Source organism: Enhydra lutris, unplaced genomic scaffold (assembly GCF_002288905.1).
Source record: "Enhydra lutris kenyoni isolate GAN:26980312 unplaced genomic scaffold, ASM228890v2 scaffoldscaffold66, whole genome shotgun sequence".
NCBI classification, from domain to species: domain Eukaryota; kingdom Metazoa; phylum Chordata; class Mammalia; order Carnivora; family Mustelidae; genus Enhydra; species Enhydra lutris.
The window spans coordinates 17,357,532-17,370,775 of NW_019154150.1; the positions used below are offsets into that span (position 1 = coordinate 17,357,532).

General features: G+C 42.0%; 1 protein-coding gene across 1 annotated transcript in view; it reads left to right on the forward strand.

Moving 5' to 3' along the window:
• Positions 1-13,244, forward strand: part of LOC111159122 (glutamate decarboxylase like 1) — a 185,775-nt gene that overhangs the window by 106,942 nt on the left and 65,589 nt on the right. The window contains 1 exon segment of the mRNA XM_022521539.1: positions 3,316-3,405. Coding sequence (XP_022377247.1) covers positions 3,316-3,405 — 90 coding nt within the window.

Below are 13,244 nucleotides of genomic sequence, written 5' to 3' on the forward strand. Positions count from 1 at the left end.
AATCCTGGGGTCCTGGGATAGAGCCCCTTGTTGGGAATCCCTGCTCAGCAGGGAGCCTGCTTCTCCCTCTCCCTTTGCTGCTGCCCCTGCTTGTGCTCTCTCTCTTTCTGTCAAATAAATAAATAAAATCTTAAAAACAAAACAAGGGGCAGCTGGGTGTCTCAGTGGGTTAAAGCCTCTGCCGTCGGCTCAGGTCATGATCCCAGGATCCTGGGATCGAGCCCCTGCATCAGGCTCTCTGCTCAGCAGGGAGCCTGCTTCCTCCTCTCCCTCTGCCTGCCTCTCTGCCTACTTGTGATCTCTGTCTGTTAAATAAATAAATAAAATCTTTAAAAAACAAAAAACAAAACAAAACAAAACAAAACAAAAAACAGTGAGCGAAAGACTTTACCAGTTTTCAAATGCCAAGGCACTGAAGCCACACCCTTCTCAAAGAAACCAGGCAAAAGGATTCCTAGATATGTCACTTCAAAAACATCAAAACAGAAACTAAGGAAAACAAATTTAAAAGCTGACTTAAAAGGCTTGGTCCTAACTTATGAAACATAGGACAGATACAGTAGTAGGTAAAAACTACTGCAAAATGACTTATGATGTTGCCATGTAAATGAAAATAATGAGTTAATGATGTATTTAGTCAGGATCCAATAAGAAGACAAAAACTGCACAGTAATTTGAAGTGGGAAAGTACAGTATAAAGAATTATTGTACCTGCTTCAGCAGCACATATACTGAAATTGGAATGATACAGAGATAATTAGCATGGCCCTGTGCAAGGATAACACACAAATTTGTGAGGCATTTCATATTTAAAAAAGAAGAAAGAAGAAGAAGAAGAAGAAGAAGAAGAAGAAGAAGAAGAAGAAGAAGAAGTAGTAGTAGTATTAAAGGTTATTGCTTCATAAGGGAAAACAGAAAATATATTTCTATAAAAAATACAGAAATATCAGATGTAGAAAACAGCCACCACTCCTAGAACTGGGATAGAGCACCTGGGCAAGAGGCTACTCCCTCCCAGGGCTGAGATCCAGTCATAGTTGGAGAGGGCACAGTGTGTCTCACTGGAGGGCAGAGAATTCACGGAGATGTTCCCCCTCCCAGGATTTGCCCGGAATCTACCTTCCAGAGTGCTAGAGGAAGCCATTTTTCAGAGCTGCACCTTGAAACTTACTCAAGCTACCCACAAGGGGTTCAGAGAAGCCATCCAAAGCAAGGTGCCTTGCTGGCACCCCTTGAGGGGAGTGTGCCAGAAGAAGCCATTTAGGGTACCTATCAGTCTGCTCTGAAGCCATCTAAGGGGGTGGTCCCAGGGGAAGCTATCAGGGGGTCTAGTTGTGGCTGGGCACCAGTGTTGCTGAAAAACCCACACACACTGGAGAAGATCCATGAGGTTAGCATACCGGAACCCGGAAGAGCTACCTCTTCCTTCTCAGTGTCCCTCCAGCACCCTCTGCTGATAAAGTCTAAGATTGGACCAGATGGCAAGGAAAAATATTTATCGAGTCTACTTCCATTTTGATAGCATATGGAGTGTGGATTTGAGCTGAGCGGCAGTAAATTAATAGCTAACATAAATGGGATCTGGAAGAAAATCGTCACTGATATAAAGACACGAATTCGTAAAACCCAGTGACGGATAATAACTGTTTTTTTCTTCTACTTTCTAATCAACCCTAGTTACTTTTTTGAAAAGATTTAGTCACATTAAGTGAGTAAAGAATTTCAAAGGCCAGTACATTTATTTCCTAGAGAAACCAAATCAATTATATCAGAAATCCAAGTATAAATTGTGTGGATTTGTACAGGCTACTGTAGTCTTATGATAAATGTTTGCAGAAATTGAGTTGAATTAAATAGTACTCCATTTTGAATTACTCTGTATTTTGAAGATTTTGGCTCTTTTTCCTTTTTTTGGGGGGGGGTCGAATCTAATAAGCGTGTTTCAAATTTCAGAGGTTAAAGGACTTATCTTGTTGAGCTGGTAATGATCCTGGGCATTCACTTGTGATTTAAAATCCACTAGAATCAGAACTATAGTACTGGTCTTGATTTTAAGATATAAGATGGTAGCTATTTCATCTTTCTGAAATACTTGGAAACTTTATAGTGATACTGGAGTATAATTCCGATGGCTACTGAGAACTATTATAACATTGGTCATTACCTACAAACTGTGTTTGTGGGGAAAAATGGAAGTTATTTCAAATACTGTCACTGCTAAGAATCAAATGAGGAAGCTGTTGAACGGGCAGGCATGACCTATAATCTTTCCAAAAACTAATCTCTCCTGTGTATCTTATTTGTAAGCCCCTACCATAATTTTCCAAAGCACCTGGTCACTGCATATAAGTCCTGTGATTGCCGATGACAAGCCTATGTTTTTGTCCAATGAGGATGAATGTGTAGTGGAGAAAATTTTGTCGATGTGACAATAGCTAGACTAAAGTCTGTTCCGGAAGATTTATCCCATGTTTAACCAAAACAGATTACTGGAGATGGTGATTGGACTATGGCCACTTTAGATCAAAGTTTCTCCAATGTCCACCATGCACTACTTATTTCAGAATCGCCTGAGCTGCATCGTAAAACGCCAGTTCTCCAGCCTTTTCTATGATGGACTACATCAGACTCTGGGCATTCTGAGCACAGGGTCTGAGAATCTCATTTGAATGAGCCCCCTAGCTGATTCACATCTTAAATGATATTTGAGACTGCCACTGAGACTTGAGAGCCAAGAGTCAAAGTGATGTTCTTTTTCCCAAAACAGTATTGGCTAGGGTCATAGCAGGGCTGGTTAAGTGAAGTCCAAGTATGGCGTATGTTATCAACTCATGGACAAGTGGGGATTTTCCAATTGTCAGGGATAGCAGGTAATGGAAGGCACCTTTGGCTACCTTACATAGACACAGACTTATTGGCAGGATATGGTGGTATAAGAAATATGTTAAGGATGAGGGTTGAAGGAGGAGAAACCAGGGCATCTCTGGGCATATGTGTATCAGGTGGTAACTAATGGTGAGAGCTTGGCTGAGGCAACTTCAAATTTTATTATGCTTATTCCCAATCTTGTGTTCATCCCTTACCTGGAGGAACGAGCACCTTCTAGGTGCACCCAACTGATAAGAAAATTTCCCAATAGGCTGTTATCAGAAGCAAAGAGGAATGAATGTCTAAGTCTATCAGATTCTCATTTGTTATCAATGTGATACACACATGACAACTCTTAAAGAAAGTAGCTAAGAGCTTAATTACGCTCTAAGATTAATCTTAGGTTAAGAAAACAACTCTCAATTTTTTTTTTTTTTTAATCCTCAGCCTGAATATGCCAATATTTGCTTTTGGTACATTCCACCGAGCCTTAGAGAGATGGAGGAAGGACCTGAATTCTGGGAAAAACTCAATTTAGTAAGTAATAAGTAAATCACATTTTTCCTTTTGATGAAATGATTCTGTTTCCATTGTCTATTGATCCTATGACTAACTCTGTACTTGGAAGACCTCTGGAAGATGGAGAGAAGTGGCTCCTAGTGTCCTGAAAGGTAATGACACCCCAAACAGTTGCAACACTGTTTATGCTTGAACAATGTAACTTACTTGATCCACACATGAATTCCAAATAATGGTGCTGTTTGCAAGATCGTCATAGGATTCATTAGAAGTTCTCATTCCCAGCGTACTTCAGAAAGTGTGATCTGGTAACAGGACACAAGTTTAAAGTTCCGTCATGAGTGGCTTCTTTGTACAACTACACCCGTGTGCATCTGTGACGGCTTGCATCGCCTCACTTAGAGATGACGTTAAGAACCTTAATCTGGTACCCTTTGTGAGTGTGAGCTCTTCTGTTCTTTCCACCGACAGAAGCATCTTCTGCCCAAGGGGCTTATGTGATTAAAAAAGAAAGAGAGAAAAGAAAAGAGATGCCAGCAATGGGTTTCAACTGATCGTAGAACCAAACGGGCTTGACATTGTCTCCACACACAGCTGGTGAGGGCTGAGAGTCTCGAGTGGCGAGAAGCCCCAGGCTCTAGGGACTTGTTTTCTCTCCCCTGCACCTCTCCTGGCATGGTCCTACCAGTTAAATCCCTGCCTCTACACCAGTTCCAAGAACTGTGAAGTCTCATGAGCCAACACTACTTGCTCCCACCCCCCTGCTGCGTGGACATGGTGGGTATTGAAGTGAGCCAGTGGGAGTTTGCCCTGAGGATTCTGGGGCCGTGATACAGAGAGCGGGAATTCACAACCGGTTAGGACCGTCAAAGTTGGGTCATGCTCTACCCCTTGAGTCTTCCCTCTCAAGCTCAGCTACCTCCATGGCCCTGGTTTGTAAAAAGTCTGACCTGCAAACCTCTCCCTATCCTCTGTGAGAAAATCGGAGATCCCATTAATAGCTTTCATAAGCAATTAGCAGCACTTCTACTTCCCAGTCAGGCAAGCAACAAACATTTACTGAGTGCTTGCCATGCTGTGAACTGGAGACCCGGACATCAACAAGACTTGGTCCCTGCCCTTGAATAGGTCGTAAGTGGGGAGACACAGGAGTAAGGGGACGATCCCAAGGTAACTAGTAAGGGCCTGGATGGAGATGAGCCCTGTTTGCACTGATTGCCGAGAGAAAGGTTATCTACCTCTCTGTGTGACATATTAGCACTAAGTCTTAAACGATCAGGAGAAGCCTGTTGTGGACAGTTGTAGAGAAGTAGATTCCAGAAGGAATCATTGCATGATGACCTAGAGACACAAGAGAAGAGGGTGTGATTCAAAGATCCCAGGGGTGCGATGGGGCAGTCACGGGGTTCTTGTCTTTCATGACAAGGAGCTTGGAATTTGTGGCTAATTAAGAGAAAGATGGAAGACCATGGCCTTGAAGCCCTAACCAGCTCTAACCTCACCTGCAGCATCTCCTCTTAGCTTCAAGTCATTTTCTGTTTCTTCATGGCTCATTAAACCTCCTACACTGTAGCATAATATATACCCAATATATACATATTCTACCCATTGTCAAACCTGAGATCTGGCAGCAGAGGAGGGGAGAGAGGGATGCTGCTCTCTGTTCCTTTGCCTAGAAAAACCCTTCATTACCAATGCCAGACAGTTAACAGTCCTGGGCTTTGTCTTGGGCTTTGTCTTGCATTTTTGTCATACTAAGCAACTAGAACAGTGCTAAAGAAGGCATTTCAGATGGTAAGTAACCCATAAAAGAGAAAAAGAGAAAAAAAAAGGACAGTGTGAAAATGTAATGGTGAGGCTTCTAGGGACATTGTGTACTTTGATGGACTACAACTGACTTTTTTTTTTTTTTTTTGTGACATGGAGGAATAATTGCTCAGGGTTGAGGAAGATCTGGTTGCCATTCTTCTCACTTTTTCATTGTTAAGAAAAGCAACCAAGAATGTGTTCTTTGTGTTTTACTGACTGAGTACTGTCGTGTGGACATGCGTCAGGAAAACTAAACAGTCCCAGTATATTTGGGCTTCTTCTTGACTCTCTCTTCCTTTATGTGAAGAAATAGTTCTATTACTCATTCTCAAAAAAGTTTGAACTTGAAGGCGGATATACATGCTAAATCAGATTATTAATCGGATAATAACCTTTTCATCTTAACTGGAAATTGAGTGTGAATCAGGACATTCTGTTCTATCCCCAGTATTTTCCAGCACTGATTCTCTTATGGTGAATATCCATGACTCTCTATGCCTTCCTTTTGGAATGTTTTGCTGTCATTTAGAACCATGGTCTCCTTGTCCCGTCTAACATCATACTATTTTAATTGTTAGGGTCACTTCTGATTAGTAAGCATGTATGCTGCTAACACATAATCATCGGTTCACAGATTCTTAGTTTCCTTTTATTGTCTTTGTGTGGGTGTGTATGCATGGATTTGACAAGGAAGGAAGGTGTGTGGAGACATATATGTGTGTGTGTATATATATATATATATATATATATATATACACACATATATATATATATCTGATTCTTGTGCTTTCCTGCTTACTTTATATGGGAATGTAAGTATGTGATTTATAACCCAGAGTGCTCTTGAAGCACATTTAAAATTTATTTCGGGGTTTATCCTGGATGGAGAATCACAAACAAATAAATAAACTGAATAAGGGTTTGCCCCTCTGATTCAGGCTAGCATCAGGCTGAGCTGTCAGACGGCAGGATCAGTGGCGCGATGAGTCTTCCCTTTGGCAGCGGGAAGGGAGAGGGATTCCTTGATAACAAATGCAGAGTGTCAGAGCATGTGAGTGTGTGTCTGTGTGTGTGCTGGCCAATGTACGTGCACGTGTGTGAAACTACTTTTGCGAACACAGCCCCTCTGCAGTCGCTCCGCGAGAATACATTCGGTCACCGAGTTCCAGACACTTCTCTGTTTAAGATGCGCTTTCTTCTGATGTTCGCAAGCTTCGGATATTCTAGGTCTGCCAGCGTTCCCTGCCCACATCGCATTTGCTTCCTTTCTGGTTTCCTTGCCTGATGCCATCCCCATTGCCCCATGTGTTTTCTTTGCTCTCTGCATTTCCATACCTCCAGCTCTGCTTCCTCACGTCACTCTTCTGGAAGCCTCTGATGGCCTCCTGCTCTTTTCAGGAGCAGTTTCCAACCCCCTGCACCCAACGACTGTTGTTCATAATACACATCCTTGATGTTCCTTTACTCTCCTCCAATGAGACCAATAAGAAAGGTGACCTAACTCCACCTAATTTTGTAAAAGGCAATACAAGTCCTTGCATAAAACATGAAGGATAACTGATCTTTGTAATACGGATTTGCGTTTCTCTACACCATGCGTGGGCAGGACGGCCCTGGAAGACATGAGGAAGCGAGTGGTAAGATTCTCACACATGCCCTCAGAACCACAGGGAGTGTAACCCGCCCACAGCACCGTGTTTTGTAAGTCAGTGATGTTGCTGTTTCAAGTAACAGGCGTGGAGTGCTATTAGTGATACCATTTTCAGAAGGGGCACACAACTCTTGGTAAAGCTTTGAAGAAAACAATTTTTCTCTTTGATTTACAGGGTAGTAGAAAACCTGGTGTTTGTTAAAAATGGGTGCAGAATATTTTGCATGTGTAGGTAAAATGGGGTTAGAAAATGGGCTTGGATAATGACAAATCAGGCTTCTCACCTCATTCATTTCCAGTAGGATATTGAAAAGTTGGGCAAGACACAGGACAAGGCTTAATTGCTCAGGACTACCCTACACATTCCAAGGCAGGTGACATCTCTGTGTCCCCACTAAATGCCAATAGCAATCCCCACACACCCTGAAAACTAAAACATCTGCCCACAGTTCCTCCCTGGAGGGTGACTGGCCCACGGCATAAAATCGAGTCCATTCTTCTTGGCATCCAAGGGCCTTCGTGTCTGATCATCAAATATTAAAATAGCAAGAGATTGAAAAGAATCTAAGTATGCAACTATAGAAAATTGGTTAAATTATAGTACATAATTTATATGCAAATTTCTATGGCCTAGACAATTACAATTCTATTCCAAAATAACATATTCATAAGTTATTATTAATTGAAAAAATGAGTTATACAAACAGCCACTCTATAGTATAATGCCAATTTTGAAAAAATTATGTGTTTTTATGTGCACAGATGCTTATGTACATATGAACTATGGTTTATATGGTTCGATAAGGGGCAGACAACAGACGTCAAAATATTTTAGAGATAGATTTATTTTAGATTCTAGAGATAGACTTTTCCTTTCTTTAGTATTCTTCCTCAACCTCTTGATTCTCTACAATTAACATGTATTGCTTTCGTCAAAATACTAGTAACAGCAATGACAATAATAATAAAGTGAAGTATGGAGTTATTGACCTCATGAAACCGTTGGGTTCCTTGAGTGTTTACCTACGCAAAGGCTACCCAGGTATCAACTACAATCTGCTAACAGTTAAAAAAATAAATTTAAAAGATAAATTGAGCATTCACCCCAATATGTGTTTATTGTTTTGAAATTGTCTACATGTATTACTTTTAAATATAATACGTACATTTAAAAATGCACATACTCACTTTTAAGGATGAATTTTGAAATTTTAATTATTTAGAGTTGTTCTAATCTCTTCTTCTTACACCCCAGGGGATTGCCTTGTTTGGAGATGATGATTATACCATATTTTAATCAATTAGTTCGCAAACTATTTTCTCTTATGACTTGTTTCCAGATGCAGTATATAATTTGTCTTCCCTTCCCATCTCTCTTTCTCTCTACTTACGAAAACACCCACACTATCTGCACTGATTTTAGGCTCAGAGGCATTGCCACTGGTGGTCTATGTTGAGATCTTCAACAGGATTTCCAGGGCTCCCAGCATCGTGGTAGATTCTGCTTTGCTCTCTAAAGTGACTGCCCCAAATAAGTTTCTGTCTGTGTGTTTCTTCAGAAGCCTGATGCCAGTGATTAGAGATGGAGGGTGAAGGAGTTAGGGAGATTCTGCAGAGACAAACCCGGAAGGGTAAGACCCAGAGAATGTACTTGAACATTCCATCAGTTTGCTTTGTCTCGTCTTTACTCAATATTCTGATGCAGATTTCCTCCCTGGTCAACATTTCATAAATAATTCTGCATTGTGCCAAACGAATTTACATCCTTAACAGTAATTAACAAGTTGTCTTGTTGTACTCATATGTGGTCATTTCAACTTTATTTTGTTGTGGTTGTTTGCTGACCTGCAAATTTGTGACTAATGTTAGTCATTTATTACAGGCGCCTTTCTCCTCAACAGGAGAAGAAAAATAAATCTTTTAGAACCTACTTGATGGGTGCGTTGTTTTATTGCTTATTTGGTGATATAGCTTGATAGGCTATTCCAGATATCTTTAGAGGGAATTTACTATTCTCCCTGGTAGGTTTCTGATTAACAGCACTTGAAGATGAGACTGCATAATCTGGGTGGGGTGTTGGGCTTCCTTGGGAGCCTCGTGGGGAAGACACCCAAGAGGCCACTTTCTGGGAGTGCTGGTGGGGCTTCAGTCCCCCCTCCCCGCTCTGCTCCATTTATTTCCTGCACGTGTGTTCATGTATTCACATCAGAGTTCATACGCATTTTGAGAGCTTCTGTATATTTTTGAGGATTCTGATTCTAATTTTCTTTCCATCACCATCTGTGATGTTTGTATAGCCAATCACTCATTTTTGGATTTCGAACTAAAAACAGCTTTCTTTAAAGATACAACAGTGTTTTGTTTTTAATTTTCAAGGATGAGTCTCTCTTTTAACAATGTGATACGACATTTATAATAGATTCGTCTATTATTAAAAAAAAGTCTTGTTTCCTTGTGGATGGAACTCATTTTAAAGCTGCGCTTTCTTTAAAATTTATATTTAAGGAGAATCTAATATAGACGTGCCCTTTACATGAAGTATTTCTGAATGCGACTTGGGAGACTCTTGCTCTGATAGTGGCTGGAATGTAGATTTTAAAAATGCTTCACTAATAAATTTCCTATGTCTAGTAGATACTGTATTTTCTTCTCCCAAACTATTAAGACTGAGGGGATGGGGGGCCTGGGTGGCTCAGTGGGTTAAAGACTGAGGTGAAATGCTGTCCTTTTAAGTGTCCTCCCAGACAGAGCTGTGTTATCTACAATTTGTCTGATACCCTACTAGTTGTAGTTGTTTGTTCTTGCTTGTGTCATTCTGTGGCTCAGGGCCAAGGAACCACTTGGGGGCATCAGGTGTAAACATGGCCTTCTTCAAAAATCAGCTTGTGGGGGCACCTTGGTTGGTCAGTGGGTTAAGCGATCTGCCTTCCACTTGGGTCATGATCCTGGCATCCTGGGATCGAGTCCTGCATCAGGCTCCCTGCTCAGTGGAGAGCCTGCTCCTCCCTCTTCCTCTGCTCCTCCCTCTTCCTCTGCCTCTTCCTTCTGTTCCTGCTCTCTCTCTCTCTTAAATAAACAGGTAAATATTTAAAAAACAAAACAAAACAATAAATCAGCTGGGGAATTTGGGGTGTCTGTTCTGCTAAAAGACATGGGATACTCTGAATGTTTCATGGGTTTATGCTCATTGCTCTTCCCTAGTTTAAGTCATAGTCTTTCTAGATAGCTCTACCCCTTTGTATTTATACAATTTCAACCAACAAAAGATCCTAATAGCATTCTTGTTGGCTATGCATGCTCAATGAGCGAGTTCCCAGTGAGCTTTCCCTTGTATTCAATAACATATTTCAACACACAGAACACATATTTTTAGATTATTGTTCTTATTAATTTATTTACTTATATTGCTTTTTGGTCTTTGGGACTTTAAGCATTATTTTTAGATGCATGCAGCAGAATTTTTAAGGCCAATGATCTAAACTCCCCAGGAAAGCTAGACAAGTACAGATGTCCTCATTAAAAAAATTATTTTTTTTCTTTCCTTTTAGTTTCCTCTCCTAAGTTTATGAGGCTCTGCTCTCTTGTTTCTTCTCATTTACTCTTCTTTTCATGGACTCTTCTCAGTTACTGTGGAAGAAACTTGGAGCTGGGCCTATCCGTTGAAAATTAAAATTGAGCAAAATGAAGCTAGATGTCTCTGCGGGCTGAGGCTGAGCTCACGTGCCTGCGGTCAGGACAAGACGGGTTCTGAAAGAAGAATGGGCCTATGTGTGGCTCCCTGGGACTGGCCGATCCACTGGGAATTTATTTTATTTTTTTTGGCAATCTCGATAACAGTGATGGAGACTGAATCCAAGCAAAGAGTGAAAGCTGCATTTCCAAACATCTTTTGGTAGCTTGGGTTTCTGGTTCAGCACACAAGCACGGTATACTCTGCTGTGTCCTGGCAGCAGCACGGGCCTTGTCTACAGCAACTGCGTATGAACCAGTTCGGTAGCTGAAATATGCCAGTTTCTTTAGTCTCTGCTCAAATCCTAAGGCCACCTGAAATAATTCTGAATTTCCGACTGGGTCAGGGTGCGCACTGAGGAAACGCAGAAACTTCATCAGTCCAGGACGCATTGCTATGTCCTGAGTATAATTTTATTTCATTTACTGGGTCAGAGGTGGCCAACTCAAGCACCCACAGAAGCTAGACAAGTAGCCCAAGTAAGGGAGGTAGACTGGCCATAATCCGATAGGGCAGGTGTGACGGAGGAGGGAGCAGCGGCCTCAGGTAAAGACGGCAGCGTCTACTCAGCTTCTAATGATGATGGCCGGGCAGGAATGCAGAGCTGGGCCCCACGTCTCATTGTTCAACAGATGCTAGATCCACAGATCCTTCCTTGAACCCTCCTTTGCTTTTGATGGTTTGCGTGTTGGCACATGATTTAAAAATTTGCAATGTACCTGTCAGTGTGTTCTGGCCTTCTGGCTTTTCGTCTGAAAATCTTACCTACATTCGTCAGGCCTTAGCTACCTGTTTCTGTGTGAGTGTCCCTGGAAGCTCCTTGGATGAGGCCATGTCCCATCCTGGTCTTTGTCCTTTCACAGCAGCTAGTATGATGGTCAGTCCTCAGCCCGCCATGAACTATGAGGGATGCCCAAGTTCTGTGTCATCTACCAGAAAAAGAAATCTCATGGCCGTGTGCTTTCGGATGTATCAACAAGAAGGTTTTCGGTATGGCAATCTTGAGGCAAATGTGACAGCATACTTAGGATATATGGGTGAATTCTGTTCTTGTGTCTTCTCTGTTCCCCATCCTGAGAACTAGATGGGGCCTCTGGGCTCCACGCCTCTCTTGAGACTTGTGGAGCCCTGAGGTGTCTGTCTTCCTAGGTTTTCTGAAAGCTTCAGCTGGCCGGTGAAGAGACCCAGAGAGGAAGGCAAGGAGTTTGGAAGCAGGAGGGCAGGCCCAGGAGAGTAAGGGACTGAAGGAGGGGTACTGAGAGTGAGTTCCCCAAGTAGGGATGACTTCCCGCTCCCCTCTGTGAGCATCCTAAGGAGGTGCGTGCGTGTGTGTGTGTGTTTTCCTGATATTGGAATGTCTGCTCATTCTTAACAGATAAGGACATGGCACAGATACCACGGAACAAGGGATCATGCTGGTTCAGATTCTAAGCATATCATATACAGGAGCAGTCACCTAGACGCGGACACTGAACCTCTCCAGGACCCCTGGGGACTTTGGGAGCTGTAATAATGACAGAGACTGAGTTTCAGTCCAGCCTGGTAGGACCCTGGCTTGAGGCGAGATTTAATTTTATTCAAAGGCTATAAAGTACGGTGACATTTTGTGCACACCTGAGTTTATGGAGCAAAATTCATACCCACAACACAACCACTAAGGAAATTGCTCTGGACTTGATGCTGTAGTTTTTGATGCAAAACAAAGAGTGGACCCAGAGCTGAAAGAAATTATTATTATTATTTTAATTAATTATTATTATTTTTAATTTTTTTTTTTTTTTTGGCAAAGGATCTTTGAAGTCCTTTGCCAGAACCAAACCTGCCCCCTGGTGGCCTTTTTGCTCATTTTCCTGTTCGGAGCTGGGAAGAGCTCCAGTGAACACGGACCTAGGAAAGGCTGTTGCAAAATGGGTTAGAATTTCAGCCTCCGTGCTTCTAGATTCTGCCAGACCCAGAAAGGCTCACCTGAGTAAGAAATCAAATTGGCCCTTGTCTTCACTTTAAATGCGTTTCTGTTCCTATTTTCATCTTTACTCCAGAGGAAGGAGTTCCTCTTTCCAGAGCAAACTCTTCCATGTTTACCTTTGGGGCTCCCATCCTGGATTTCATCCAATGGGCAATCTCTCTACCCCTATACTTCCTTTCTCTTCTACCCTCTCCCCTCTCTCCTCACTCTCCCTCCTTCTCAGATTTGCATTCATTTTCTCTCAGCTATTGCTGCCCTCAATCAAAAAACACGTACAAGCTCTGACAACCTTGAAGGAAATCATTTTATGATTTTCATAGAGCATCGCTTCCCCTCACACAACTTCCTGTCTCTTTCTCCATCCCTCTGGTCTAAACTTCTGAGAAGAAAAGCGTAAAGGGGCTGACTCTGGTCAGCATGCTGTGTCACAGTTTATAAAACCATTCCCATAATTTTGGGCGTTCAGGTTGCTTATAGTGTTTTTGCCATCGTGAATGGTAATGGATGAACATGTCCAGGGTCAAACTCACTCTTGCTTTTATTATGTCAGGAGACAGAGTGCTCAGTATGTCATTGCTGCTGATAAAAATCAATGTGGTTTTCAGCCTGATTCTGGCTGTGTGTTATGATACTGTCTCTTAAGAAGGTTGTAACCATTTACAGTGCCACCAGCAAGGAATGAGTTCACAGGTTTCCAGCTT